This window comes from Ovis aries, chromosome 11 (assembly GCF_016772045.2).
Source record: "Ovis aries strain OAR_USU_Benz2616 breed Rambouillet chromosome 11, ARS-UI_Ramb_v3.0, whole genome shotgun sequence".
Lineage (NCBI taxonomy): Eukaryota > Metazoa > Chordata > Mammalia > Artiodactyla > Bovidae > Ovis > Ovis aries.
The window spans coordinates 35923686-35949633 of record NC_056064.1 but is presented as its reverse complement, the minus strand read 5'-3'; the positions used below and the strand labels follow the sequence as shown (position 1 = coordinate 35949633).

General features: G+C 49.5%; 1 protein-coding gene across 4 annotated transcripts; it reads left to right on the top strand.

Annotated features, from left to right (window-relative positions):
• The first annotated feature begins 953 nt into the window (after nt 1-953).
• On the top strand, nt 954-25524 carry MYCBPAP (MYCBP associated protein). Of its 4 annotated transcripts, none has more exons than XM_015098702.3 (20): nt 954-1053; nt 11773-11900; nt 12472-12631; nt 12740-12843; nt 13574-13760; nt 14000-14115; nt 14629-14779; nt 15609-15724; nt 15814-15929; nt 16403-16514; nt 18742-18931; nt 19299-19486; nt 20569-20715; nt 21214-21639; nt 21994-22115; nt 22863-22978; nt 23180-23215; nt 23426-23574; nt 23754-23924; nt 25351-25524. In XM_015098702.3, the coding sequence occupies exons 1-20, from the start codon at nt 1011-1013 to the stop codon at nt 25450-25452; spliced, it is 2880 nt and encodes a 959-aa protein (XP_014954188.1). In that variant the 5' UTR covers nt 954-1010; the 3' UTR covers nt 25453-25524. The 4 variants fall into 4 exon arrangements, with proteins under 4 accessions (XP_014954188.1, XP_042111751.1, XP_042111752.1 ...); XM_042255817.2 differs by lacking the exon at nt 954-1053 and adding an exon at nt 1082-1289; XM_042255818.2 differs by lacking the exon at nt 954-1053 and adding an exon at nt 1300-1394 and having other exon boundaries at nt 12472-12510.
• The last annotated feature ends 424 nt before the right edge of the window (nt 25525-25948 follow it).

The window sequence follows — 25948 nt, the reverse complement described above, 5'->3', positions numbered from 1 at the left end:
TCATCTCGCAACCCCAGAATGATTTTGAGAGTTGACTGAGACATCCCTACAGTTTATGGAGGGTACTGTGTAGGGCAGTTTAAATGCATACTGTCAGTTAATCCTTACAGTGACCCTGTATAGGAGGTATTATGACCACCATCTTACTTGAGAAAACTATAGCTCACAGAGGTCAAGAGACTGGCCTAAGATCACACAGCTAATAGACAAGAAGAGCTAAGACTGGAATCCGGTTCTGTCTTGCTCTAGAGCCCCTTCATTATTCCACAGTTTCTGAGCCACTGCTATCTGCTAAACTTTGAGTTAGGATGGGGACAAAGGACAAGCCAGCCCCACTTCTCACTGCGTTTATATTCTTACAGACAGCGGCCAACCACTTAAACACAGTAATTCCAGAATGCATTAGGGAAAAAATATATACTGGGTACATTTATAAAACTGAGACAATAGAAAGGGCTACTTTAAATTGGGAGTAGGGGTGGGTCAAGGGCAGCATCTCCAGGCACAGAAACAGTGTGAGAAAGCCCCAAGTCCTCAAATCTGCGTAAAACTTGACTTGTCTGGTAAGTAGTGGGTGCGGAAGGCCACCAGGCGCAAGTTAGAGGACAGGCAGAGGCCACCGGACTACTGAAGTCCACGAGAAGCCATCGGGGGTTTTCCGCACGGAGCGAAAGGATCATCGATCCGGCTGCGATAGTGCGGCGGCGCCGAGAGACAGCGGGAGCGCGGAGGGAGCCGGGCTGCAGGCGGCGGTGGGCGTCTGGAGGGGCAGCGGGAAAGGGCAGCGGGAAAGGGCGGGGAGGGGCGTGGTGTGGTTACTTATTGCCTCCTCCGTTTCTTCCCCCGCCCCCTCCCCACCCTCCCTCCCGGCCTGGCTCCGCCCCGCCCGTCTGGCTAGTGACGTCTCGGCGCTCGCCGGCGCCGCATGTGACGTCACGGTCCTGGTTGGGGGCGTTCTCGGGGAGGGCACATAAGGAGTTGGCCGGCGGCGGGCGTATAGGTTCGGCACCATGAAAAAGGTGGCTTCCAAGCAGTCTCCGCCCAAGCTGTTCGGTGGGTGAGCGCCCTCGCGCGGGGCGCTGGTTGCTATGGACGCCCCGGCTGCTGCCGGCGGGCGGGTGGGCGCCCGCAGGGTCGCGGGGGCTGCCGTACAGCCTTATTTTTCCCGGTCCCCGCGGCTCTGGGCCACGCTCTCCGCCGTCCGGGCGGCACCATGAAGTCTTTAAAGAAGGATTCCCGCCTTAGAATACCTACAAACAAATTCTTGGAGGCCCCAGAGAGCGTGAAAGGTTGGCGCTGGCTGCCTTGGGAGCTCAGGAAAGCCCTTACAGGGGCAAGGGTTCTTGGGATTCACGACACGGGGCCTGGAGGATGGGGGTGACCCCAGGATGGAGGTAACGATCATGCCGGAAGGGGGTACGGGGACGGCGTGCCCCATACCTTTGATGGGGCCCTGGGGATGGTGTACAAGGCAAGAGAACCTCAGGGAAGGGAGATACAGGGCACAGGGCCTTGAAGATGGGGACAAAGGAAGCAGGCTACAGACAGACGTCTCAGGGATCAGTTGTCCGGGGGATGACCTTGGGAAGGAAGACATAGAAGACTTAGAACAGTATCTTAGGTTGGGACGTAGAAGGTGGAGACCTTTGCCTTGGTGGGGTGCAGAAGATCCAGGAAAGAGTTTAAGAGTAGAAGGGCCAGGACATGGGGTCCTTGGGAAAAGAAACTCAGGACAGAATGCAAGAAACCTGTTAAGATGGTGAAACCAATAACCTTCGTGGGATTCTCTGGGAGGTGTCACCTAAGAGCCTTACTGGAAACCAGAAGAAATGCTTAACTTGGCCAGTTTTATTTTTGACCACCTTTCCCACCATGTGACCTTTCTAGCCACATGTTTAAACCCCTGTTCTGCTTGTTTATGGAGAAGGAAATGGCAACCCACTGAAGTATTCTTGCCTGCAAAATCCCATGGGCAGAGGAGCCTGGAAGGCTACAGTCCATGGGGTTGCAAGTCGGACTTAGAGAGTAAACCAACCGCTTGTTTACCCTGAAGACGTCACTGGACATGCCTGATTCCTGGCCTCTGCTTCCTCTGGTTGCAAGTGGGAGGACCCCTGGGTGCCTTGATAGCAGGCTGACTGCCATGGACATGTTCCCATGTACAACCCACCTCCTCTTCAGTCTTTTTTTGCTGTTTGCATTTATCCAGGGTCTGCTGGGTGTGGGCACTGTGCTGTGCAACAGGACTATTGGTAGTAACTGCGGGACCCCAGTCCTCAGGAAACCGAGGTGGAGAAACCAGTCAAGTATAAAGGTTGTAATATGAGTGCCCATAGGTATTAAGGGGGATCAGAGCACCTGAGCCAGGCCTTGTTGTTCAGTTGCTCAGTCATTTCTGACTCTTTGCGACCCCATGGACTGCAACATTCCAGGCTTCCCATCCTTCACTATCTCCTGGCGTTTGTTCAAACTCATGTCCATTGAGTTGGTGATGCCATCCAAGCATCTCAACTTATGCTGCCCCCTTTTCCTCCTGCCCTCTCAGTCTTTCCCAGCATCAGGGTCTTTTCCAGTGAGTCAGCTTTTCACATCAGGTGGCTAAAGTAGTGGAGTTTCAGCTTCAGCATTAGTCCTTCCAGTGAATATTCAGGGTTGATTTCCTTTAGGATTGACTGATTTGATCTCCTTGCAGTCCAAGGGACTCTCAAGTCTTCATCAGTCACTGTTTCCATTTTTTCCCCATCTATTTGCCATGAAGTGATGGGACCAGATGCCATCATCTTAGTTTTTTGAATGTTGAGTTTTAAGCCAGCTCTTTCACTCCCCTCTTTCACCTTCATCAAGAGGCTCTTTAGTTCATCTTTACTTTCTGCCATTAGGGTGGTATCATCTACATATCTGAGGTTCTTGATATTTCTCCTCAAAATCTTGATTCCAGCTTTATCCAGCCCAGCATTTCACACGATATACTCTGCATGTAAGAATTAGAGGGGAAAGTTTTCTGAAAAAGATGATTTTTATCTTGACAATTGCTAGTCATAAATCATGATATACAAGGTCAGTGTGAAGAGGGGGCAGGCCTGGAGTCAGTAGGATTCCCTGGGAGGCCTGGAAAGAATGGTTTTCTTTAATGCTTTTTTATAACATAGTAGTCCACTCTAGGCTACACTGAGATGCTCTTTCATAATAGCACGTTTTAACAGGAGAGAAAGAGAAAAATAACTGGTCTTCTTTCCCAAGGGCAGTCAAGGGCTTTCCTAGTTACTGCCTCCTGCTTACCTAGTTTCTGGGAATCATATCAGATTTGAACTTTCTACTGTAAACAAATCAAGGACAGATTTTGTTCACTGTATATTTATTTTTAGTAAGAGGAAATTTTGTTTGTTGAACAGCATTTGAGCCTACTATATATCCCAAGGAACTATACTCAATATTTTATAATATGTTATAAGGGGAAAGAATCTGAAAAAAATAGATTATATATATTATATATATGTGTGTGCATATAACTGAACACTGTGTTGTACACCTGAAACTAACACCTATATTTCAATAAAAAAAATTTTAAGTCAGAAACATAATTTTAAAAACTAGACCTTGATTTCAGTTCAATTCAGTCGCTCAGTCGTGTCTGACTCTTTGCGTGTGACCCCATGAATTGCAGCACGCCAGGCCTCCCTGTTCATCACCATCTCCCGGAGTTCACTCAGACTCATGTCCATCGAGTCCGTGATGCCATCCAGCCATCTCATCCTCGGTCATCCCCTTCTCCTCCTGCCCCCAATCCCTCCCAGCATTAGAGTCTTTTCCAATGAGTCAACTCTTCTCATGAGATGGCCAGAGTACTGGAGTTTCAGCTTTAGCATCATTCCCTCCAAAGAAATCCCAGGGCTGATCTCCTTCAGAATGGACTGGTTGGATCTCCTTGCAGTCCAAGGGACTCTCAAGAGTCTTCTCCAACACCACAGTTCAAAAGCATCAATTCTTCGGCACTCAGCCTTCTTCACAGTCCAACTCTCACATCCATACATGACCACAGGAAAAACCATAGCCTTGACTAGATGGACCTTAGTTGGCAAAGTAATGTCTCTACTTTTGAATATACTATCTAGATTGGTCATAACTTTTCTTCCAAGGAGTAAGCGTCTTTTAATTTCATGGCTGCAGTCACCATCTGCAGTGATTTTGGAGCCCCCAGAAATAAAGTCTGACACTGTTTCCACTGTTTCCCGTCTATTTCCCATGAAGTGATGGGACCGGATGCCATGATCTTCGTTTTCTGAATGTTGAGCTTTAAGCCAACTTTTTCACTCTCCTCTTTCACTTTCATCAAGAGGCTTTTTAGCTCCTCTTCACTTTCTGCCATAGGGGTGGTTTCATCTGCATATCTGAGGTTATTGATATTTCTCCTGGAAATCTTGATTCCAGCTTGTGTTGCTTTCAGCCCAGCGTTTCTCATGATCTACTCTGCATATAAGTTAAATAAGCAGGGTGACAATATACAGCCTTGACGCACTCCTTTTCCTGTTTGGAACCAGTCTGTTGTTCCATGTCCAGTTCTAACTGTTGCTTCCTGACCTGCATACAGGTTTCTCAAGAGGCAGGTCAAGTGGTCTGGTATTCCCATCTCTTTCAGAATTTTCCACAGTTTATTGTGATCCACACAGTCAAAGGCTTTGGCATAGTCAATAAAGCAGAAATAGATGTTTTCTGGAACTCTCTTGCTTTTTCAGTGATCCAGCAGATGTTGGCAATTTGATCTCTGGTTCCCCTGCCTTTTCTAAAACCAGCTTGAACATCAGGGAGTTCACGGTTCACATATTGCTGAAGCCTGGCTTGGAGAATTTTGAGCATTACTTTACTAGTGTGTGAGATGAGTGCAATTGTGTGGTAGTTTGAGCATTCTTTGGCATTGCCTTTCTTTGGGATTGGAATTAAAACTGAGCTTTTCCAGTCCTGTGGCCACTGCTGAGTTTTCCAAATTTGTTGGCATAGTGAGTGCAGCACTTTCACAGCATCATCTTTCAGGATTTGAAACAACTCAACTGGAATTCCATCACCTCTACTAGCTTTGTTCATAGTGATGCTTTCTAAGGCCCACTTGACCACTTTCCTAGATGTCTGGCTCTAGATTAGTGATCACATAATCATGATTATCTGGGTCGTGAAGATCTTTTTTATACAGTTCTTCCGAGTATTCTTGCCACCTCTTCTTAATATCTTCTGCTTCTGTTAGGTCCATACCATTTCTGTCCTTAATCGAGCCCATCTTTGCATGAAATGTTCCCTTGGTATCTCTAATTTTCTTGAAAAGTTCTCTAGTCTTCCCCATTCTGTTGTTTTCCTCTATTTCTTTGCATTGATCACTGAAGAAGGCTTTCTTATCTCTTCTTGCTATTCTTTGGAACTCTGCATTCAGATGCTTATATCTTTCCTTTTCTCATTTGCTTTTCGCCTCTCCTTTTCACAGCTATTTTTAAGCAGGGTGACAATATACAGCCTTGATGTACTCCTTTCCCTATTTGGAGCCAGTCTGTTGTTCCATGTCCAGTTCTAACTGTTGCTTCCTGACCTGCATACAGGTTTCTCAAGAGGCAGGTCAGGTGGTCTGGTATTCCCATCTCTTTCAGAATTTTCCACAGTTTATTGTGATCCACACAGTCAAAGGCTTTGGCATAGTCAATAAAGTAGAAATAGATGTTTTTCTGGAACTCTCTTGCTTTTTCAATGATCCAGCGGATGTTGGCAATTTGATCTCTGGTTCCTCTGCCTTTTCTAAAACCAGCTTGAACATCTGAATTTTCACGGTTCACGTATTGCTGAAGCCTGGCTTGGAGAATTTTGAGCATTACTTTACTAGCGGTAAATTACAGTAGAGTGCAATTGTGTGGTAGTTTGAGCATTCTTTGGCATTGCCTTTCTTTGGGATTGGAATGAAAACTGACTTTTCCAGTCCTGTGGCCAGACCTTGATTTAAGAATATGCATTAAGGTGAGGAAAGAAAAAAAGCATGTAAGGTAACTCTTCCCTTCTAAATACCTGAGGAAAAGCCTCTAATGTAGTTGGGCCATACTCCCTCCTACCCCTTCCAATATAATAAAGTTAATCACCAACTGTAATCTTTTGTTATGTTTCTCCACAATCTGAATTATAGCAAAAGGCAAGCAAAACCTGTTTAGGGACCTGAGCCCTTTTGACTTCTAGGTTTCTCCTTGCTCTTGTTGCTAAGAAACTGGGAAATCTCCCAGACTCCCAGATGCCTCTCCACCATCAATTAAAGCTCAGCCTTGGTATGGATAGCCCCTCGGTTCCTCCAGTGCAACTGTGAGGTCAGAATTTCCCAAAGACCTGAATCAACACTAATAAAGAATAGCATTTAGATGAAACAGGAAGCAGAAAGACTGAGAGCCCAGGTTTCTTTTCCCTCCATAGCTCCCTCCTTCCCCTCTCCCAACCTTGCACCTCCTACCCACCTGAGAACCTTGCTTCCCGCTGCCTGGGCTAGCTCAGCTGAGGTGTCACCTGACTTCCCTGTACAAGGGGGCTGGTCTCTAATCCTCTCACAGCTATCAGGACATGGGTGAAGTGCCCGCTGTGTGTCTTATCAGGAGCCCCCATTCAGCTTGGGTTTCTGGACCAAAGAACTGGAACCAGCTGGGCCTCCACAGGTTCAGTAGGAGACATGCTTCAACCCCGTGGAAACCGCGTTTCAGGTGCTGGCATGACCCCCACAGGACTGCCCTTCCTGCCTGTCTGCCCCAGCTTGTCTCTGCCTCTCCTGTCTTCCTGGCCTACCCTCGCCGAATGAGTCTCTGAAGTGCCGCTCTCATCAACTCGCTCTTCTGAACCAAACCTCCTCCTTGCCGACAGAGAACGATCAGACGCTCCAGACTTGTTTACAGAGGTGCTGCCTTGGTTTCCCTTTCATCCCCAATGTCACCCGCAGGCCTTCTGTGTCACCGCGCCTCACATATGCCACGCTCAGCCCACCTCCGCCTTTGCTCTGGTCGTGATCTCCCCCGAAATACTTCTGCTGCTCTGCCTATGCGAAGGCTTCTGAACCTTCAGGGTCTAACTTAACCTGTGAAGCTGCCTCTGACCCCTGTAGCTGCTCTTCCGAAACTTTCCTTAGAGTCCTAACTTTACCATCTACAGCCACCTGTTCCTTCTTTGCTGTGGAACCGAAGCTATTGTTTGTCTCACTGATTTAGGCTCTCATGTTGTGATTGGTATGTGTGTGTGTCTGCTGGTGCTTTCAGTTTCTCAAGAGAAGGAGCCATATCTTCACCTTTTAATACCATCTCTAATTTATAGTACATAGAAGGTACTTGCTATACATGCATATTCTCTAGGGTGAATTGAAGTTTAAAATGTATACATGTAAATGTATATTTCTATGAATATTAACTAGAACACACCATTCCCTGACTGTCTGCAATAGCACAGCATACACTCTACTTCAGAAATCTTTAGCAATGTTGAAAGTTTGTAAATCGGTACATGGTAATTATATACCCATCAGTAAAAAAAAAAAATGCTTACTCCTTGGAAGGAAAGTTATGACCAATCTAGACAGCATATTAAAAAGCAGAGACATTACTTTGTCAACAAAGGTCCGTCTAGTCAAGCCTTTGGTTTTTCCAGCGTATGGATGTGAGGGTTGGAATATAAAGAAAGCTAGTGCCGAAGAACTGATGCTTTTGAACTGTGGTGCTGCAGAAGACTCTTGAGAGTCCCTTGGACTGCAAGGAGATCCAGCCAGTCCATCCTAAAGGAGATCAGTCCTGGGTGTTTATTGGAAGGAGTGATGTTGAAGCTGAAACTCCAATACTTTGGCCACCTGATATGAAGAGCTGACTCATTTGAAAAGACCCTGATGCTTGGAAAGATTGAGGGCAGGAGGAGAAGGGGACGACAGAGGATGAGATGGCTGGATGGCATCACCAACTCGATGGACATGGGTTTGGGTGGACTCCGGGAGTTGGTGATGGACAGGGAGGCCTGGCATGCTGTGGTTCATGGGGTTGCAAAGAGTTTGACACGACTGAGCGACTGAACTGAACAGTTAAAAAAAAACACCTATCTGGAGATGCTTAATCTCCTGAGAAGATGTAGAACCAGCCAGAGTGATAGAGGAAGCAAATTTTCTGGAGAATATAAATAATACCAAAATATCTATAAAAGCAGGTCTTCAGCTGGTACCAATTCTCTTGGGCTATCACCACCTTTGGTACTTTGGGTAGAAGGGAGAGGTGAAGGAGAGACGGCACACTCCAGGCCTTCCTTCTGCAGAGGTGGACGGAGCTCCACATCTGCTGGGGGCGGGACCAGAACCTGTGGCCAAGCCACTCTGCCCCTTGTGTGTCTGTGTGTGCAGGTCCATGTGGCTTGGCTGGTGGGTGCTCCTGAGTTTCTACTGACCCCGTTGCTGCAGAGATGGACTCTGGCCAATATGCAAAGTTCAGAGTTATTAATATATTTCAGTTGATTCTGGCTTGGGTTTTTATGGCCACTGAGTGTGTGGGCATTTTCTAAAAAGTAGTTTGATGATGGTAACCAAAACACCTACCTTGATGTTTTAATGACACTGCTTCTTAAAAATTAGAATACCATGAGAAACAATGGACAAAACCCAGTTGTGTTTTAAAGTCCTTAAAGGCAGTGCTTTAGGTTTCTCTCTTGATTGTAGGGTCTTATTTCAAAACTTTCTGAACCAGAGGGCAGCACACAAGAGGATACCAGCCAGAAAAAAGAGATGCATTTGACTGTTAAGCCTCCTCTGTAGAAGGAAGGCAGGGAGTTGTCCTCACTGGGGAGTAACTTGCTTCTGTGCCATGCACCCTCAGTCCTACGCTCTGGTGCATGAGAGATACAGGTTCAGATCTCTCCACTTTTTCCTGGGCCAGGAACTGTATCCTAATCACTTCCTCTGCAGTAGCCTCCTAAGTGATCTTGTGCTCATCCTTGTACCCACTAATCCACTCCTTGCCATCCTGTGGCCCACAAGGTACAAACTGAAGCCCTTCACGTGGCTCACTAAGCTCTTCGTGATATGGCTGCTACTTTTCTGTCCCAGTACTGCTTCCTACTTCCCGCCTCCCTGCACCTCTAGCTATTTGAAAACACACGCTTTGAGTGTCAGATGTGGCACCTCTAGTCCTCGTCATGCTGCGCTCTCGGGAATTCCTATCCTCCACTTCCCTTCCCTTGCCTCTCATTATCCCTCAGCTCTCAGTTAATTACCTCCTTAGGAAGCCCTCCTTGACCACTCCACACACTGGACTGAGGCCCCCAGATGCTCCCACAGTCACCCTAGTTGAGTCTGTTTCACAGTCTTGCCTCCCATAGGGATGTGCTCTTTGAAGCTTAAGACTTTGCCTTATATCCCCAAAGCCTAGCACAGTGGCCGGCGTATCAGTTCAGTTCAGTCACTCAGTCGTGTCTGACTCTGCGACCCCATGGACTGTAGCACACCAGGCCTCCCTGTCCATCGCCAACTCCCGGAGCCTACTCAAACTCATGTCCATCGCGTCAGTGATGCCATGTAACCATCTCATCCTCTGTTGTCCCCTTCTCCTCCCGCCTTCAAGCTTTCCTAGCATCTGGGTCTTTTCAAATGAGTCGGTTCTTCACATCAGGTGGCCAAAATATTGGAGCTTTAGTTTCAGCATCAGTCTTTCCAATGAATATTCAGGACTGATTTCCTTTAGGATGGACTGGTTGGATCTCCTTGCAGTCCAACGTACTCTCAAGAGTCTTCTCCAGCACCACAGTTCAAAAACATCAATTCTTTGGCGCTCAGCTTTCTTTATAGTCCAACTCTCACATCCATACATGACTACTGGAAAAACCATAGCTTTGACTAGATGGACCTTTGTTGGTAAAGCAATGTCTCTGCTTTTTAATATGCTGTCTAGGTTGGTCATAGCTTTTCTTCCAAGGAGCAAGTGTCTTTTAATCACTCAGATGCAGTCAACATCTGCAGTGATTTTGGAGCCCCCCAAAATAAAGAAAGCCAAGAGGCTTTCCAATAAAACTAGAAATAAAACTGTTTCCATTGTTTCCCCATCTATTTGCCATGAAGTGATGGGACCGGATGCATGATCTTAGATTTCTGAATGTTGAGTTTTCAGTCAACTTTTTTGCTTTCCTCTTTCACTTTCATCAAGAAGCTGTTTAGTTCTTCTATGCTTTCTGCCATAAGGGTGGTGTCATCTGCGTATCTGTGGTTATTGATATTTCTCCCAGAAATCTTGATTCCAGTTTGTGCTTCAGCCTGGCATTTCACATGATGTACTCTGCATATAAGTTAAATAAGCAGAGAGACAATATACAGCCTTGATGTACTCCTTTCCCGATTTGGAACCAGTCTGTTGTTCCATGTCCAGTTCTAACTGTTGCTTCTTGACCTGCATACAGATTTCTCAGGAGAAGATGTTTAAACAGTATTTATTAAATGGAAGAATGTGATGTGAATGGCCAGTGGTGAATGTTCTGCTTTTCCCAGGGCATCCAAATTTTTATCAGTGTCTTAGGAAACCTAGTGCCTTCACCCAGAAGAATGGACAGTACCATCACTGCGGGGAGGAGACTGAGAAAATGTCTAGTTGTCCCAGAGCACTGCATCAGAGTCACCTAGGGAGTCAGGAGCTAGGAAGCTGTATTCGTAAAACTTCCCAAGAGATTCTGAGGCAGACATTTAATTAACGTTTGGGAGCCACTTATTTAGTCCAAGTTTTCTCTTTTTACAAAAGAAAACTGAGACCAAATGTACTCAAGGCTGTCCAGCTATAAGTAGCACAGCCTAGAGTGAAAGAACTTCTGATCTCAGTTTCAGCTACAAAGCCTCAGCCACCGTTTGGGGGGTGGGCGTGGACCTACAAGAGAGAACTCCCGTCACCCCAGCACTCCTGTCACTGCAGAACTCCCGTCACCCAGCACTCCCGTCACCCAGCACTCCCGTCACCCCAGCACTCCCGTCACCCCAGCACTCCACTCCTGTCACCTCAGCGCTCCTGTCACCCAGCACTCCCGTCACCCCAGCACTCCCGTCACCCCAGCACTCCACTCCTGTCACCTCAGCGCTCCTGTCACCCAGCACTCCCGTCACCCCAGCACTCCCGTCACCCCAGCACTCCACTCCTGTCACTGCAGAATTCCCGTCACCCAGCACTCCCGTCACCCAGCACTCCCGTCACCCAGCACTCCCGTCACCCAGCACTCCCGTCACCCAGCACTCCCGTCACCCCAGCACTCCCGTCACCCCAGCACTCCACTCCTGTCACCCCAGCGCTCCCGTCACCCAGCACTCCCGTCACCCCAGCACTCCCATCACCCAGCACTCCCGTCACCCCAGCACTCCACTCCTGTCACCCCAGCGCTCCCGTCACCCAGCACTCCCGTCACCCCAGCACGCCACTCCTGTCACCTCAGCGCTCCCGTCACCCAGCACTCCCATCACCCCGCGCTCCTGTCACCCCAGCACTCGCTCCTGTCACCCCAGCGCTCCCGTCACCCAGCACTCCCATCACCCGAGAACACCTGTCACCCCAGCACCCCTGTCACCCCAGCGCTCCCGTCACCCAGCGCTCCTGTCACCCCAGCACCCCAGCGCTCCCATCACCCAGCGCTCCTGTCACCCCAGCAAAGTGCTGCCCGGGCCACCTTGGCAGCCTCTGCTGTCCATCCAGGTGTCCAGCTTTGGCCGCCCTCCCCACCATGGAATATAAAAATATCTATTTTTAAACACTTGTATTATCTGCTCCTCTTCAGAAAAGAAGCGGGCAAAGGTGCCTGAACAGCCCACACCCCCAATTCAGGAAGAACCTGAACCTGTTAGCAATGTGCTACAAGGAGATGACATTCTTGCCTTAGCCATTAAGAAGGAAGACTTGAGGAAGGTAAGGATGAAGTCCAGGGATCCTTTGCTGCAGGAACCTCTCCTTGCCACCTGGGTGGTCTAGAACGTCAACCATGTCCATTGCCTGTCCCCTGCCTCCCTACTCAGAGGGAATGTCTGATTCCATGCAAGAATCCATCAAACACGAATCTGTTCACTTTTGCATCCAACAGAATTTACTATGTCCTATTAACATTCCTAAGATTCGTACAGAACCACAGAGAAATGAAGGTATGAAGTCATGTGCTTCCCATAGAGGCGCGTGAGGCCGTCTGCCTTTCACAGAAGGGAAAATGAGTTACAGATACGGAGAACCCCCTCCTTCTCCTGGGAAAGTGAGCCACTTCTCACCTGAACCATCTGGAGGCATGAGAAGTTTTTATTTTTTCCCCAGGATGTTAATAAGTTTCATAGCTGTTACAAAGGCATTTCCTCAACAGAACATGTGGACAGATCTAGAGAAACAAATTTGTCTGCCTTCAGAAATTCCACCAAGAATTAGGATAGAGGAGAAGGGTGGCTTTTTCCCTCCCTTTGATCTCATGTGAAATCTCTGTCTCATTTCTTTTTAGCAACATCTTCCTCGCCTTATTGAAACAGAAGATAAACATGTAATTACCCAGAGATATATCATCCGTAAACCCAAACCCAAGGATCATAGGAGGAAGGTCTCACACTTAGTAGCACATCCTGCTACTCCAGATGCGGCCACAAAGCCCCTGGACTACTCTGGTGTGCACTGGCATCAGAGTTCATGAGTCATCCTGGAGAGAATGTGGGGCCCTGTCGGAGCACCAGCTGGCTATAGCTTGCCTTCCTGCCTCTTCTTTTTGCTTCCAGGACCAGGTGACATCTTCCATGGCAGTGACCAGATCCTGCCCCACCACATCCTGGGGAGTCTCCAGGACTTTAAGAGAATTGCAATTGCTCGAGGGAACACCCAGGTTGGTTTGTACAGAGCTGTCGGAGGGAGAGAAATCACTGAGGTCATGGCAGTGTTACCACCTGGCAGAGTCCAGCAGGACTGGGGTTACAGAATTTGAGGTGATAAGTGACCCTTCCCCCCAAATAGTGAAGCCTACGTAAGCTAGCTTCAGCAGAAGTCAGGAATTCACTATAAGGAGACAAGAGCCTGGAGGAACCCAAAGGCGAGAGTGTGTCTGCCTCTCATCAGACTAAGCCCACCCCCTCCGCCACCGCTGTCTGCACCCCAGCTTTATTTCCCCTCCTCCGTCCACATGGTGGAGGAAGGTGGCTCCCCACAGCTCCCAGGGCCACACGGAGAGACGGTCTTCCCAGCTTTCTCATCATGCAGCACTTCTCTCTCTCAGTTCCTTTAGCTTCCTGGTTCCAGGCAGAGAATCTCTCAGGTGTTAAAAGGCCTGGGGTCCAATAAAAATGGTGCCATCATGCGGCAGGTGCGGGTGTCAACCGCAGCTGGGAGGAGGACAGACACAGGAAAGGACGTTGACCACAATCTTCCCGTTCTGGGTGGGAGGGGACTGACAGCGCCCCTGGTTCTGTGATTTGCTTTCTGTCACTTGCTACCTTGTGGTCCTGGAGAGGAGGGACTCAGCAGAAAGGGAGGACAGCATGGATTTAGGCCTGGAGAAGTCTGCTCAGCCCCGCTGCCACACCTTCCCTGGCCCTCCACACTCACATTGCTCTTTTCAGCTGGCTGAGCTGATACACACCCCACCCTGTCTGATGACCCTCATCTCAACTGAAGAAGAGCCAAAGCAGGAAGCCCCAAAAGAAGAGAAGGCACATCCTCCCTGGGTCCCGCCTGTGCAGCACAACTTTCTGAAAAACTGGCAGCGCAACATAGCCCTTCGGAAGAAGCAGCAGGAAGCTCTCAGTGGTGAGCAGAGTGGACAGGACGCCTGCTTGGCCTCACCTAGCACTGAGGCTCTGCTGCTGTGTTTTTCTCCCCCTTCACCCACAGAGCCTGGATTCAGGCTTATGCTGAGTCCTCCCAACTGCTTCCTGTACTTAGTGGGTCATGAAATCAGCCCAGTGACTGGAGCTAATCAGTTCAGAGAGCTCAGGCCCCTACTTGTTTGGATTTGGTGGTGGGATTGCATTCTTGGCTCTCTTTAGAACGGCTGAAGAAGCCAGTCAGCGAGCTGCTGATGCACACAGGGGAGGCGTACAGACAGATCCAGGAGGAACGGGAGCTCCTTGACCGAACGCTGGCAACACGGTCTGATGGGAAGGTAAGAACAGTGCACCCTGTGGGAGGGGTCTGGACAGCTGAGGACAAAAAAAATCTATCCAGTACAAAGCTTTGTTAAACCCTCAAGGTCTTTACTAAATTCTATTACTGGTTCTATTACTTGTCATTCAGGGACTGGCCAGATAAATAATTTGGCCTGTGGTGGTCACCGTTAGTTTGAGGAGAAAGATATCACAGGTACTACGTTATTAGAATAGTCTTTGTTGTGGTTTTGTCTCCTAAAACCTGAGGCTCCAGCTTTCAGTCTCCCCAGGGCATCATGATGTGCTCTGGTATCTCAGTGCCTGGACCAACTTGCCCTCTCTGGGGCCAGGTCAACATATAACACGGCAGCCTGCAAATAAGAAAGTTGTGCTTCTTCTCTGTTCTCAGGGCAGCCTGAATCCCCCAGAGGGAGCAACTGTAGTCTGTAGAGCTCTTGTCTTCCCAGGCCTCCCACCTGCCTCTCTCAAATGTGCTCAGATAGTCTGACTCATCTGTCCTCTATTAACAGGGCTGCAAATTGACCAGTGGGTTCTGGAGTCAACTGGAATACGTGGGAGACGAAATGACGGGTCTGGTAATGACAAAGACAAAAACTCAGCATGGCCTCGTGGAGCCAATCACTCAGATCAAGAAGCCCTGGTCCATCCAGGCAGAGATGGGTGAGGAATGGGATGTAAAGGAGACTGGCCTTGGGGGTAAGAGATCAGGGTTCTGGTGTGGTGGTCCAGTCCCCTCCAGTAAGACCACAGGAGCAGTGGTGGGAGGGGCCCAGCTCTAGGGCGTCACTGTCCTTAACTGCGCTGAGCCTCCTCTGCTGAGCACCTGGAATGTGGCTGGTCTGAGCTGAGACGTGCCGTGAGTGTAAACTACACACTGGGTTTTGAAGATCAGTTTGGAAAAATAGATTTTATTAATAATTTTCATATTGATTACATGTTGAAATGATAGTATTTTTAATACACTGGGTTAATATATTACTGTTTCTCTTTACCTGTTTAAATGTGGCATCTGGAAAATTTTGATTACATATTCATGGCTTGCATTTGTTGTTTGCATTGTATTTTTAATGGTCAGCACTGCTTTAAAGGCTGCCAGCCCACCTGGGTTCAGGTCCCAGCTGTGTTGAATTTGTGAACACCAGTGAGTTATTTAACCTCTCTGGTCCTCAGCTTCCCATTCATGGGGTTGTGAGAGGGTTAAATGAGACATGGTGTGTATTAAGAGGTTCTGACTCATTGTTAAACACAATAAAAGGTAGCTGCTATTGTTATTTTTATTATAATCCAAAAATTTGACGGTCTGGAAGCTGGTTTTGCCGGAGTCCTGTGAAGGGCTGCTGAGGCAGTAGGTGTGGGGCCTGGAGGAGGAAGCTGTGTTTTCAGCTCTTCCAGCAGCGGTGCTGGGATGGGTACTCTCAGAGCCCTTGAACATGGGTAGGGAGGGGGCATGGCAGCAGCCTGTGCTTGGGGTTCTTGGACCCTGCTCTAGGGTTGCCATCCCAGAAGGATGCGTGGTACCGCTACACCTGGGATCGGAGTCTGTTTCTGGCCTGCCGACGCAAGGAGCTGCAGAGCATCATGGCAGAGCTGAATTTTAGCCAGCAGGTTGGTAAGGCCTCTGTGCCTCGTCTGAAGCCCCTCAGGATGGGGCCTGTCTTCACTCAAATAACCTTTCCTTTCTCCGTCTCTCTGAGGATATTGATGGCCTGGAGGTGGTGGGCAAAGGGCGGCCTTTCTCCACTGTTACGGTAGAAGACTATTCAGTGTTTGAAAGGAGCTTGGAGAGCTCCTCTGAAGACACAGTGCACTTGTGAGTTGGGCCCTGGGCCTGAGGGAGAGCGGTTGGAGAGTGTGGCTTCCCCAGCACCTGCAAGTATCCTAAGGCAGGCTTCCCTCCTGGAACCTGAGTGCCTCCACCCCAGCCTCTTGCTCATGGCTGTCACCCCCTCCTCCAGCCCATTCGGAGGAACGCCTGTGCTTACTGTACTACCGCCATCTCCTCTCTTCCAGCAACCAACTCCTAAGAGGGTTTTCCTAGACATTCCTTTGCTCATAAATGGGGCCCCTCCAGACTCCCCTAATGCTGTGTGCCTCTGCATGAAGAGTCTCTTCTTATGTCCAAGAACCTCCCATTGCAGAAATGGAGCAGGATGGAGCTGATGATGCTCCGCTGGAGGGCAGAGCCGGGCACATCTCCACGTTTTCTGGCAGCCATCTCCATGGGCTCCATGTGGCAAGACTGGGGCAGGCTTAGGAAAAATACATCATTGGATTGTCTTACAGAGACTTATTGGCCAATTACCCTGATGTGGTTCCTATGCCTGTTCTTGGCCCTTCTCTGCTGTTCTGTGGGAAGCCAGCCTGCTGGATCCGAGGCAGTAATTCAGAGGACAAGGTAAAACTGCCTTCACCCTCACCCACCTGCTGGAAGGGCCTCCCTCGTGAGGCAGTCTCAAGGTGACTGTGGCAGTCACAAGAGCCTGAATATTCTCCTATTTGCATTTTTATCTGATCTCGCCTTCAGCATATGTTTGAAAATGTTAACAGCAACATTAACTTGAGCCAGAATAAAGTCACAAGTCTGAAAAGAGAATGTCACAAGCCACCCAGTTTGTACCTAGTCCCCAAGCATGTAAATCAGCAAACCTTCTCAAACAGGAATGGCTTTGTCATTGTTTATTGTTCAGTCCCTAGGTTGTGTGTGACCCCATGGACTGCAGCACTCCAGGCTTCGCTGCCCTTCACTGTCTCCAGGAGTTTGCTCAGATTCGTGTCCATTGAGTCTGTGATGCTATCTATCTCTCTCATCCTTTACCGCCCCCTTCTCCTTCACCTTCAGTCTTTCCCAGCCTCAGGGTCTTTTCCAACGAGTCAGCTCTTTGCATCAAGTGGCCAAAGTATTGGAGCTTCAGCTTCAACATCAGTCCTTCTAATGAATTTCAGGGTTGATTTCCTTCAGGATTGACTGGTTGGATGCCCTTGTAGTCCAAGGGACTCTCAAGAATCTTCTCCAGCACCACAGTTTGAAAGCATCAATTCTTTGATGCTCAACCTTCTTTATGGTCCAACTCTCACATCCATACATGACTACTGTAAAAACAATACTGTAAAAACCATAGATTTGACTAGACAGACCTTTGTCAGCAAAGTGATGTCTCTGCTTTTTAATACACTGTCTAGTTTTATCATAGCTTTTCTTCCAAGGAGCAAGTGTCTTAATTTCATGGCTGCAGTCACTGTCCACAGTGACTTTGAAGCCCAAGAAAATAAAATTTGTCAGTTTCCACTTTTCCCCCTTCTATTTGCCATGAAGTGATGGAAACAGATGCCATGATCTCAAAGTTTTTTGAATGCTGAGTTTTGAGCCAGCTTTTTCACTCTCCTCTTTCACCCTCATTAAGAGGCTCTTCAGTTCCTCTTCTGTTTCTGCCATTAGAGTGGTATCTGCATATCTGAGGTTGTTGATATTTCTCCCAGGAATCTTGATTCCAGCTTGTGAGTCATCCAGCCCAGCATTTCACATGGTGTACTCCGCATAGAAGTTAAATAAGCAGGGTGACAATATATAGCCTTACCATACTCTTTTCACAATTTGGAACCAGTCTGGACTTCCCAGGTGGCACTAGTGGTAAGAACCCACCTGCCAGTGCAGGAGACATAAGAGACCTGGGTTCAACCCCTGGGTTGGGAAGATCCTCTGGAGAAGGAAATGGCAACCCACTCCAGTATTCTTGCCTGGAAAATCCAGGGACAGAGGAATCTAGCAAACTACAGTCCATCAGGTCCCACAGAGTTGTACACAACTAACGTGACTTAACTTGCACTATTGTTCCATGTTCATTTCTAAATGTTGCTTCTTCACCTGCATACAGGTTTCTCAGGAGACAGGTAAGGTGGTCTGATATTCCCATCTCTTTAAGAATTTTCCATAGTTTGTTGTGATCCACACAAAGGCTTTTGCATAGTCAAAGAGGCAGAAGTAGATGTTTTTCTGGAATTCCCTTACTTTCTCTGTGATCCCAAGAATGTTAGCAATTTGATCTGTGGTTCCTCTGCCTTTTCTAAACTCAACTTGTACATTTGAAAATTCTCATACTGCTGAAGCCTAGCTTGAAGGATTTTGAGCATTACCTTGCTAGCATGTGAAATGAGTGCAGTTGTACACTAATTTGAATATTCTTCGGCATTGCCTTTCTTTGGGATTGGAATAAAAACACATTTTCCAGTCCCATGGCCACTGCTGAATTTTTCCAAATTTGTTGGCATATCGAGTACAGCATTTTAGCAGCAGCATCTTTTAGGATTTGAAATAGCTCATCTGGAATTCCATCACCTCCACAGTGTAGTTCATAGTAATATTTCCTAAGGCCCACTTAAACTATTCTTCAGATGTTAAGGAGTAGAGATGTTCATCAGATATAAAATCTGTTTTATCTCCTCCTCTTACTGTTGATGGCAGAGACAGCCACTTTTGGTGTATGATGCCTATGTGTTTGAGAGTGGCCAGGCCCTGGAAGCCCAGGGCAGGAGACTTCCAGTGCCAAACCCAGGAAAGTCCTGACAAACCGGGCTGAGTTGTTCACCCTAGGCCAGGATATCTCTCAGACCTCCTCTCTCCCCAGAGGCATGTTGGAATTGCTGTCCGCTTGACCTTTGAAACTCTAGAAGGGGAGAAAACATCTTCAGAACTGACTGTGGTCAATAATGGCACAGTGGCCGTTTGGTACGACTGGCGGCGGCGGTCACAGTGGGACTCTTTCCAAGACCTGAAGAGGAATAGGATGCAGAGGTTTTACTTCAACAATCGGGAAGGTACCTGGGGGAAGCTGCCCACTTAGCCCTCCTACAGCCCAAGTCTCGCTCATGCCCAGGCCCTGCAAGCGTGAGCCCCTCTTCCCACCTGTCCATCCCATGTCTTCCATGAAGTGTGCCGTCTCCTGTTCCCATCAGCTGGGGGAATGGTAGAGCACCTGAGAACGCGCGAGTGAGCCACCAGGGGCAGAAACAGTTGCCCATATACGCAGGCCTGAGGCTAGAGACCCACATCCCAAGAACGCCCTCAGTTCTTCACAAGCCAGGACAGTCGGTCACCCTAACCAAGGCTTAGTTAACTTTCTACACACAGGCCTGGGGCTCAGCGGTTCCCACCTGGTGAAAAACCTGTCTCTGTCCCTCTCAGGTGTAATTCTGCCTGGAAAAACTAAAAACTTTACCTTTTTCTTCAAATCTTTGAATGCTGGGATCTTCAGGGAGTGTTGGGAATTTGGAACCCACCCTACCCTATTAGGAGGTGCTCTCCTGCAGGTCAACCTCCATGCAGTCTCCTTGGCCCAGGACATTTTTCGGGATGAGAGGAAGTTATTAGAGGTAAGGGACGCCAGATCTTAGCCCCTGTGGACACTCCTTAGGTTAACATAGTGTTCTTCCTGGCACTGCCTGCAGGGATCTTGTTACTTCCAGCCCTAGAGGTGAACTTTTAAAAAACAGATACTCTTAAAATAAAACAAAACCACTGCTCAGGGGTTTGTGATGTAAAACATGGGGGTTTGTGATGTAAAACATAGGTGAGCAGGCAAGAGAAGGGGCAGCTTTGAGCTCTACCGTGCATGGCCCTACTTCATTAGAAAGAAATGAGACTGGCCCTTAAAATGCAGACTGAGTGGAAGTACTTGCGTAAGTGTAGACACTGTTGTCTGGTACTATCCAGTGGAGGTGCATTTAACTTGCAAGACTTCAAAACCAGACAGAACGCTAACTAGTGAGCCGGGCACCAGGAGGGAGTGTGAGGGGGGAAGTGGGAATGTGCTGGCCCATCAGGCTTGCAGCCTGGCCATCTGGTGCTGCGCTCTGTGGGATTCTGCAGAAAGATGTGCTTTTTTTTAAATTCACTGTGGCCCCCAAACACAAGCCAGCTACTTCAGCTGGGCTCAACTCCTCGTGAACAAAGGTGATTTTGACAAATGTAACGTCTGCTTTACTGCTGACTATCAGGCCAGCCTCTCTGATGAGATGCCTCTCCACTATTTTCTATAACAATGACCATGTGGCTAAGTCATGCTCTCAACAAGGTGGTCCCTGAGCCTTGCCCTTCCTCCTTATCTGGGGGAAATGCTGACTGTGTGGCCTCTTGGCCCCGTGAAAGAACAACTTTTCTGGGTCTGTCCCTTCCTCTGGATCCTTTCAGCCTCTTTCAGGGAACAAGGATCTTTGGGGAGAACCGGGGGGTTTGAGTCTGTTAACAGGAGAGTACGTGTGTGTGTGTGTGTGTGTGTGTGTGTGTGTGTGTGTGTGAGAGAGAGAGGGAGAGAGACAGACAGACAGACAGACAGACAATGGCAAGAACTCTGTCGACAGGAAGGCAGACAGTTCTGGGGCTCTGCCTCCCCTTGAGGATGCAACATGAGTTTTGAAAGCCTGAGCTGCTGCTTATGCCATGTCCCTTTCCCCAGAGCAAGCTGGCCTCCCATGAAGCAGTCACCATTGTGGAGAACATGCTGCAGGAGCTTCTGAGGGGCATCCTGACCCCCGAGCGTGCACAGTCACCTGTGGATGCCTCTGTCACTGAGGAGGACTTGTTCCACCATAGGAATCCTCAGGTACAGGCCCAGCGCTGGCCTCTGCCCATGTTTGTGCTTCCCCTGGGAGAAAGTAATAGCAAACCCTTTGTGTGCCAGGATCTGTTCTGAGAAACTTGAGTAACTCTGTTTCTCCACAGCAGTCCTATGAGATGGGTACTTTTTCTATCTTCATTTTACATGGAAGAAACTGAGGCCCAGGGAGGTTAAGTAATTTGCCCAAGATAACTTAGCTACTATAAGTGAATGCTAGGTGATAACAGAGCTTCAAAATCTTCTTATTCAAACTCAATCTTCCTTGGAAGCCCAAATGTATAAGAAGCCTTAAGTTGGAGGTGCTCAGGTTGAAAGGGAAGTGGGGAGCCCTGTGAGCCCAGCAGCTCCTGCCAGCTTCCTCCTGCCTCCTCCATCAGCGCTCCTCGAGGGAACCAGAAGCTAGAGCAGGCTGGCCCAGGCTCCGGGTGCCTCATGCCGCAGCCTCCCCCCGCCCCAACAAGCCTCCCCTTGCCTCTGCTGCAGCTGCATTACCAGCACCAGGCGGTGCAACATCTGCACAGTCTGTGGCGCCAGCACATGACGCTGCCCCTCAAGGCTGAGGAGGCCCGGCCCGGCGAGGAGGGGCGCCTCAGCCCCAGGGCCCAGGCTGCTGCAACCCCGCCAGCCTACTCGGAGGAGACCTCAGTGAAGATCGAGTCTTCTGCACACCTTAAGGGCCCAACGTTAGACCCTCAACTGCCCCGGCAGGAGACTGAGGCCCTCAAGGACTCCCAGGATCATGTTGGGCCCCAGAAGACTGGGCTAGGGGTCAGGCATTCTCAGCGGAAGAGCATCATGGAGGAGATCCTGGTGGAGGGGAGCCCGGATCCGGAGAGCATCAGGAGCCCCTGGGAACTGGATGGCCTTCCCCTGCCAGAGTGGAATCTCTGCCTGGAAGACTTCAGAAAGGTGCCTCCCAGCCCTGGCACAGCCAGGTGCCCATGCTTCTGCAGCCCCTTCCATCCCCATGGGCAGAGAAACAACCTTCTGAGGACCCAGATAAAGCAATCTCTCGGTCATCTCTTTATCTTGGGTGCCTTGGCCTCTGTGGTGCAAGAAGAGCTCCTTCTCTGACCCTTGGAAAGGGGTTCATGGGGTACAGATTTCCAAGGGAGGGCACAGACTCCCACAGAAGGCACCCAGGCAGACTCTCCATGGCTGCATCCCCTCCTGGCCCCCTGCCCTCACTACCCCACACCTGTTGGTAGAAGATGCAGGAACCCTTGGTATCCTTGGTTGCCCATGGTACCTCTGACCTGCCAGGCAGTGATGGCACTCCCTGAGGAGAACCAGAGAGAAGACGCCCTAATCAGGCTCAACAAAGCAGCCCTGGAGCTGTGCCAGGAACCGCGGCCATTGCACCCTGACTTCCTGTACCAGATGTGGTAGGTAGCCCCACCAGGAAAACTGCGTCCATGCCTTCCCCTTGCGGCATCTGGCCAGGGGTTCTGGGCAGGCAGTCCCAGGACTTAAGGGGGCTGAGCTCTCTTTGAGGTCAGGTTGCTGAAAAATTCTGCAGACCCTTTATGCTCTGGCAGCTGCCACAGCATCCCATACAGCTTATTTCCCTGTGCCGGCCAGCCTCTGGGAAGGAGTCATATCAGAGTGAGCACCTTGATGTTCTCCCCGCTTCTTTCCTTGTTTCTTCTCGATGAGCAGATACGTGACCAGGTAAAATAGCAGAGGACAGTGAGAAGAGGGGCTGTTCCATGAAAAGCCTCAGTTCGTTGCCAGCCTTCCCATCGCCTGTTTAGAACTTGCTTGGATAGGCTTGGGGCCCTTCTGCAAGGCCCTCAGAACACATTTCCAGGAGCTTCATCCTGCAAATCTTGTGCAGGTCTAGCCCCTCCAGTGGGAATGGATCCAAGCTGGAGTGGGAATGGTTTCAAGCTGGAGTTAATTCAACACTGACCTAACCTTATCCCCAGGCCACTTTTTCTTGGCTGCCACCAAGGAAAGCCCGATCCCTATCCCAGCTATTGCACAGGGGCCAGTGAAGATGCTGGCTGGACAGAGGCATTTTTCCATAGCAGTTCCTGGTACCAGTGTCTTAGAAGAGAAGGACCAAGCCTCTACAGATTCAAGGGCAAATGAGCGGTGATGACTTTTCTCCAATATGTCTTGCTGTCTAGTTTGCAGCTGTGGCGAGATCTGATTGACAGCCTGGTAAGCCATTCCCTGTGGCTGAGGGCTCTGCTGGGCCTGCCTGAGAAGGAGACCCTCTACCTGGACATGCCAGAAGAGCAAGGTCAGACACTGTGCACCTCTGCCTAGTCTTTCCCATCCCTCTGCCCCGGCGGCAGTGGTGCCTTAGCCATTTGTGTGCTTCTGGTGGAACCTCTGTGAGGTTGGTCCATGGCGTAGGCCTCTTGCTTTTTATCTGCTGCCAGCAGTTGGGACCTAGAAGCAACATTAACAATCACCTTAGTGCAGCCCCCATGTTTTACAGGTGGAGTCCCAGAGAGGCGAGATGACTTGCCATCCTGTACGTGGTAGAATGGTGGAGTTGGGACTAGAGCCTGGGCCCCTCCCCCGTGCCCTACAGTCATGCACTTGACCCAGGGCCTTGCTCCCATTGGTGGGGATTCTCTCAAACAGCTTGAACACGGCTGTCCCAGGGCCCTTTGCTATCCCAGCTCCTGCCTGTGGGGTCAGCTAGGCCACAGGCTATTTGTCTTCCATTCACTTCCCTTAGATCGAAAATCACCTCCTGTCACAGAAGTGAAGGTGACTTCCGGGAAAGTGGGAAAGGAGGACCGGAAAGGGGCATCCCAGGAAAAGAAGCAGTTTGGAATCAGAGACAAAGAAGATAAAAAAGGAGCCAAGCTGTCACCTGGGAAAGAGGCATGTGGCACACGTTCTGGGCCTGGGGTTGGGGCTGGGGAAGGGCTAGGAGGGGCTGCGGAAAGTGGGCGGTCACTCCAGCGTGATGCCCCTGCTCCCCTCAGAGCTGCTCTTGAAAAGGTCCCGGACCTCCTTCAGGAGCTACTGAAGGCTGGGCATGCCTGTGTCTCTCCAAGCAGGACCGTTTAAACAGCAAGAAGCATAAAACAAAGGATGACAAGAAGCCGGCAAAATCTTTAAGTCGGGATAGGCTTTCCTTGGACGAGCCTGCCCCTGACAGCATCATCCCATCTCAGGAACCCATAGATCCCCTGGTCATGGAGAAATATACCCACAGGCTGCACACTGAGGTGAGGGAAAGAACCTGGCACTCAGCCCTCCCATCACTCACACCTGCCCTACATACCGACCTCTGCTCCCTCACTCCCTGGCTCACTCTGTTTATCCCACAAACAATAAGTGCCTACTGCATCTGTGATGGAAGCAAAGCTGCCCTTGTGAAGGGCATTCTAGTATTCAAGACAGACCTCATGAATAAGTAACAAACGTGGTATGTTAGGTGATGAGCACTATGGGAAAAAGAGAGCAGCCAGGGCTAGGGGATAGGGACAGCCCAGGTGGGGGTAGGTGGGCCTCACTGGAAGGTGACACTGAACAGAGACTTGAAGAGAAGTGAGGAGTGGCCATGTGGATATGTAGGAGAATGGCGTGGGTAGAAGAGGGAGTGGGCCAAGAAGAGGCAGAGAGGGCAGAGAGTCCACCAAGAGAGAGACTCTTGGGTCATGTGGGGCTTTGCAGGCCATTGTGAGGATACACTGTTTTGAATAGAGGAATACGGTCCGATTCATGCTTTAGATCATTCTGGCTGCTCTTTGGAAATAGATGCTGGGGGCGCAGAGCAAAAGCCTTTCCCTTCTGTTGCTCCCTCTTCTTCTCCGTCTTTGGTGTGTCTTGAGAGATCTCTTCCTTGGGTGAGCGCCATGTAGAGGGAATTCCCAGCAGCTGTAAGGGTTTTGAAACACTGGAGAGAACTTATCATAAAGCATGTTCTTAAGCAGTAGGTCCTTAGGGATTCACCTAGATGTTGTGTTCTGTTCTTTTTGTCACTGTTGTTGGTTTTGGAAGGGAGATCCACATAGCCACGTAAGATATGTCAAGGAGTCTAATGGCAATGCTTTGTCTTCTTCTGGTGTGGACAGCTGAGTAACTGGGATTGCATTGTGCATTTGATCACATTTAATCCAAAGCTCCATTTGCTTCTGATAACATCACTGAAATTTGTGAAGGTCCATGGGGTCTAGAAAGAAATCATAGGGCTCTGAGGACCCATGGAATAGACTCTTACTTAGCTCTTGGGAATTAAGAATCAACTTACTGAGGCTTATATGGTACAGCCTCACTAGAGGGTACAGACTTGGAGACATTTCAGTACATGGATCTGTGATCTTACTGAAAGGAAGGTTGGTCTCCAGGTGGCCAGGGTAGAATTGGGCCACCCGGAGGGACTAAATGGGCACTGCTCCCTGGGCCTCCCTGGAGTCGCCCCTTTAACCTTATGTCCCCATATGTCCAAGGGGCAGTACAGGATTCCACCCCAGACTGTTTAAAAAAACAAAACTATTTGCAAAAACAAAAGTTGTACAGAAACTTCAGTTTTATCTCTACAACTTTAGTTCTCTCCCCTCTTCAGCTGTCGCTCAGGGTGGGGACGCTCCCCTGTGCAGGTGCTTTCCATAGAGCAAGCCTTTGCCTATGATGTTCACCCCATCGTTCCAGGTCTATGGGCTGCTGGATGCCCTGGTGACTGACCTGCTGGCCCTGGCTGATGAACTCAACCCCCAAAAGAATGCTGAGGAGCCTTTGCGTCTCGGCACCTGACCCACATGCCTGAGTTGCCTCCCAGGAAACTGCTTAATAAACAAATCAATAAAGAACCTTATGTTCCTACCACCTCCCTTATGCCTCTGTGTCTTGAATTAAGGTCTTGATGAAGTCAGCTCATGGTCCTCCTGTGTCCCGCCTGCCCTCAGATCCCCTCCTCAGTTCCTGGAGCCATCCAGCAGGAGTGGGGAAGGGGCGGTGCGGGAGGAGAGGTGGAAGAGCAAGTGGGCAGCAGGACAAGGAGTGAAGCGAGGTGACAGCGCAGAGAGCATCACCGCTTGTGGCCCCTGCCTCTGGCCTTCGTTGGCTCACACTTTTGGGAGTGTGCTTCCTGGAGCCAGGTCTTCCCAAAATGTCATCACCACGTGTGACACAGTGTACGACTAGGAGGAGAACCAGACCCCGTGGGACCTGGGTCCCTGAGGTCCTCACACTTCTGCTGGGTCCAAAGGCCTCATCCCAAGCCCCGAGGATTGTGAGGATCATACTGCAC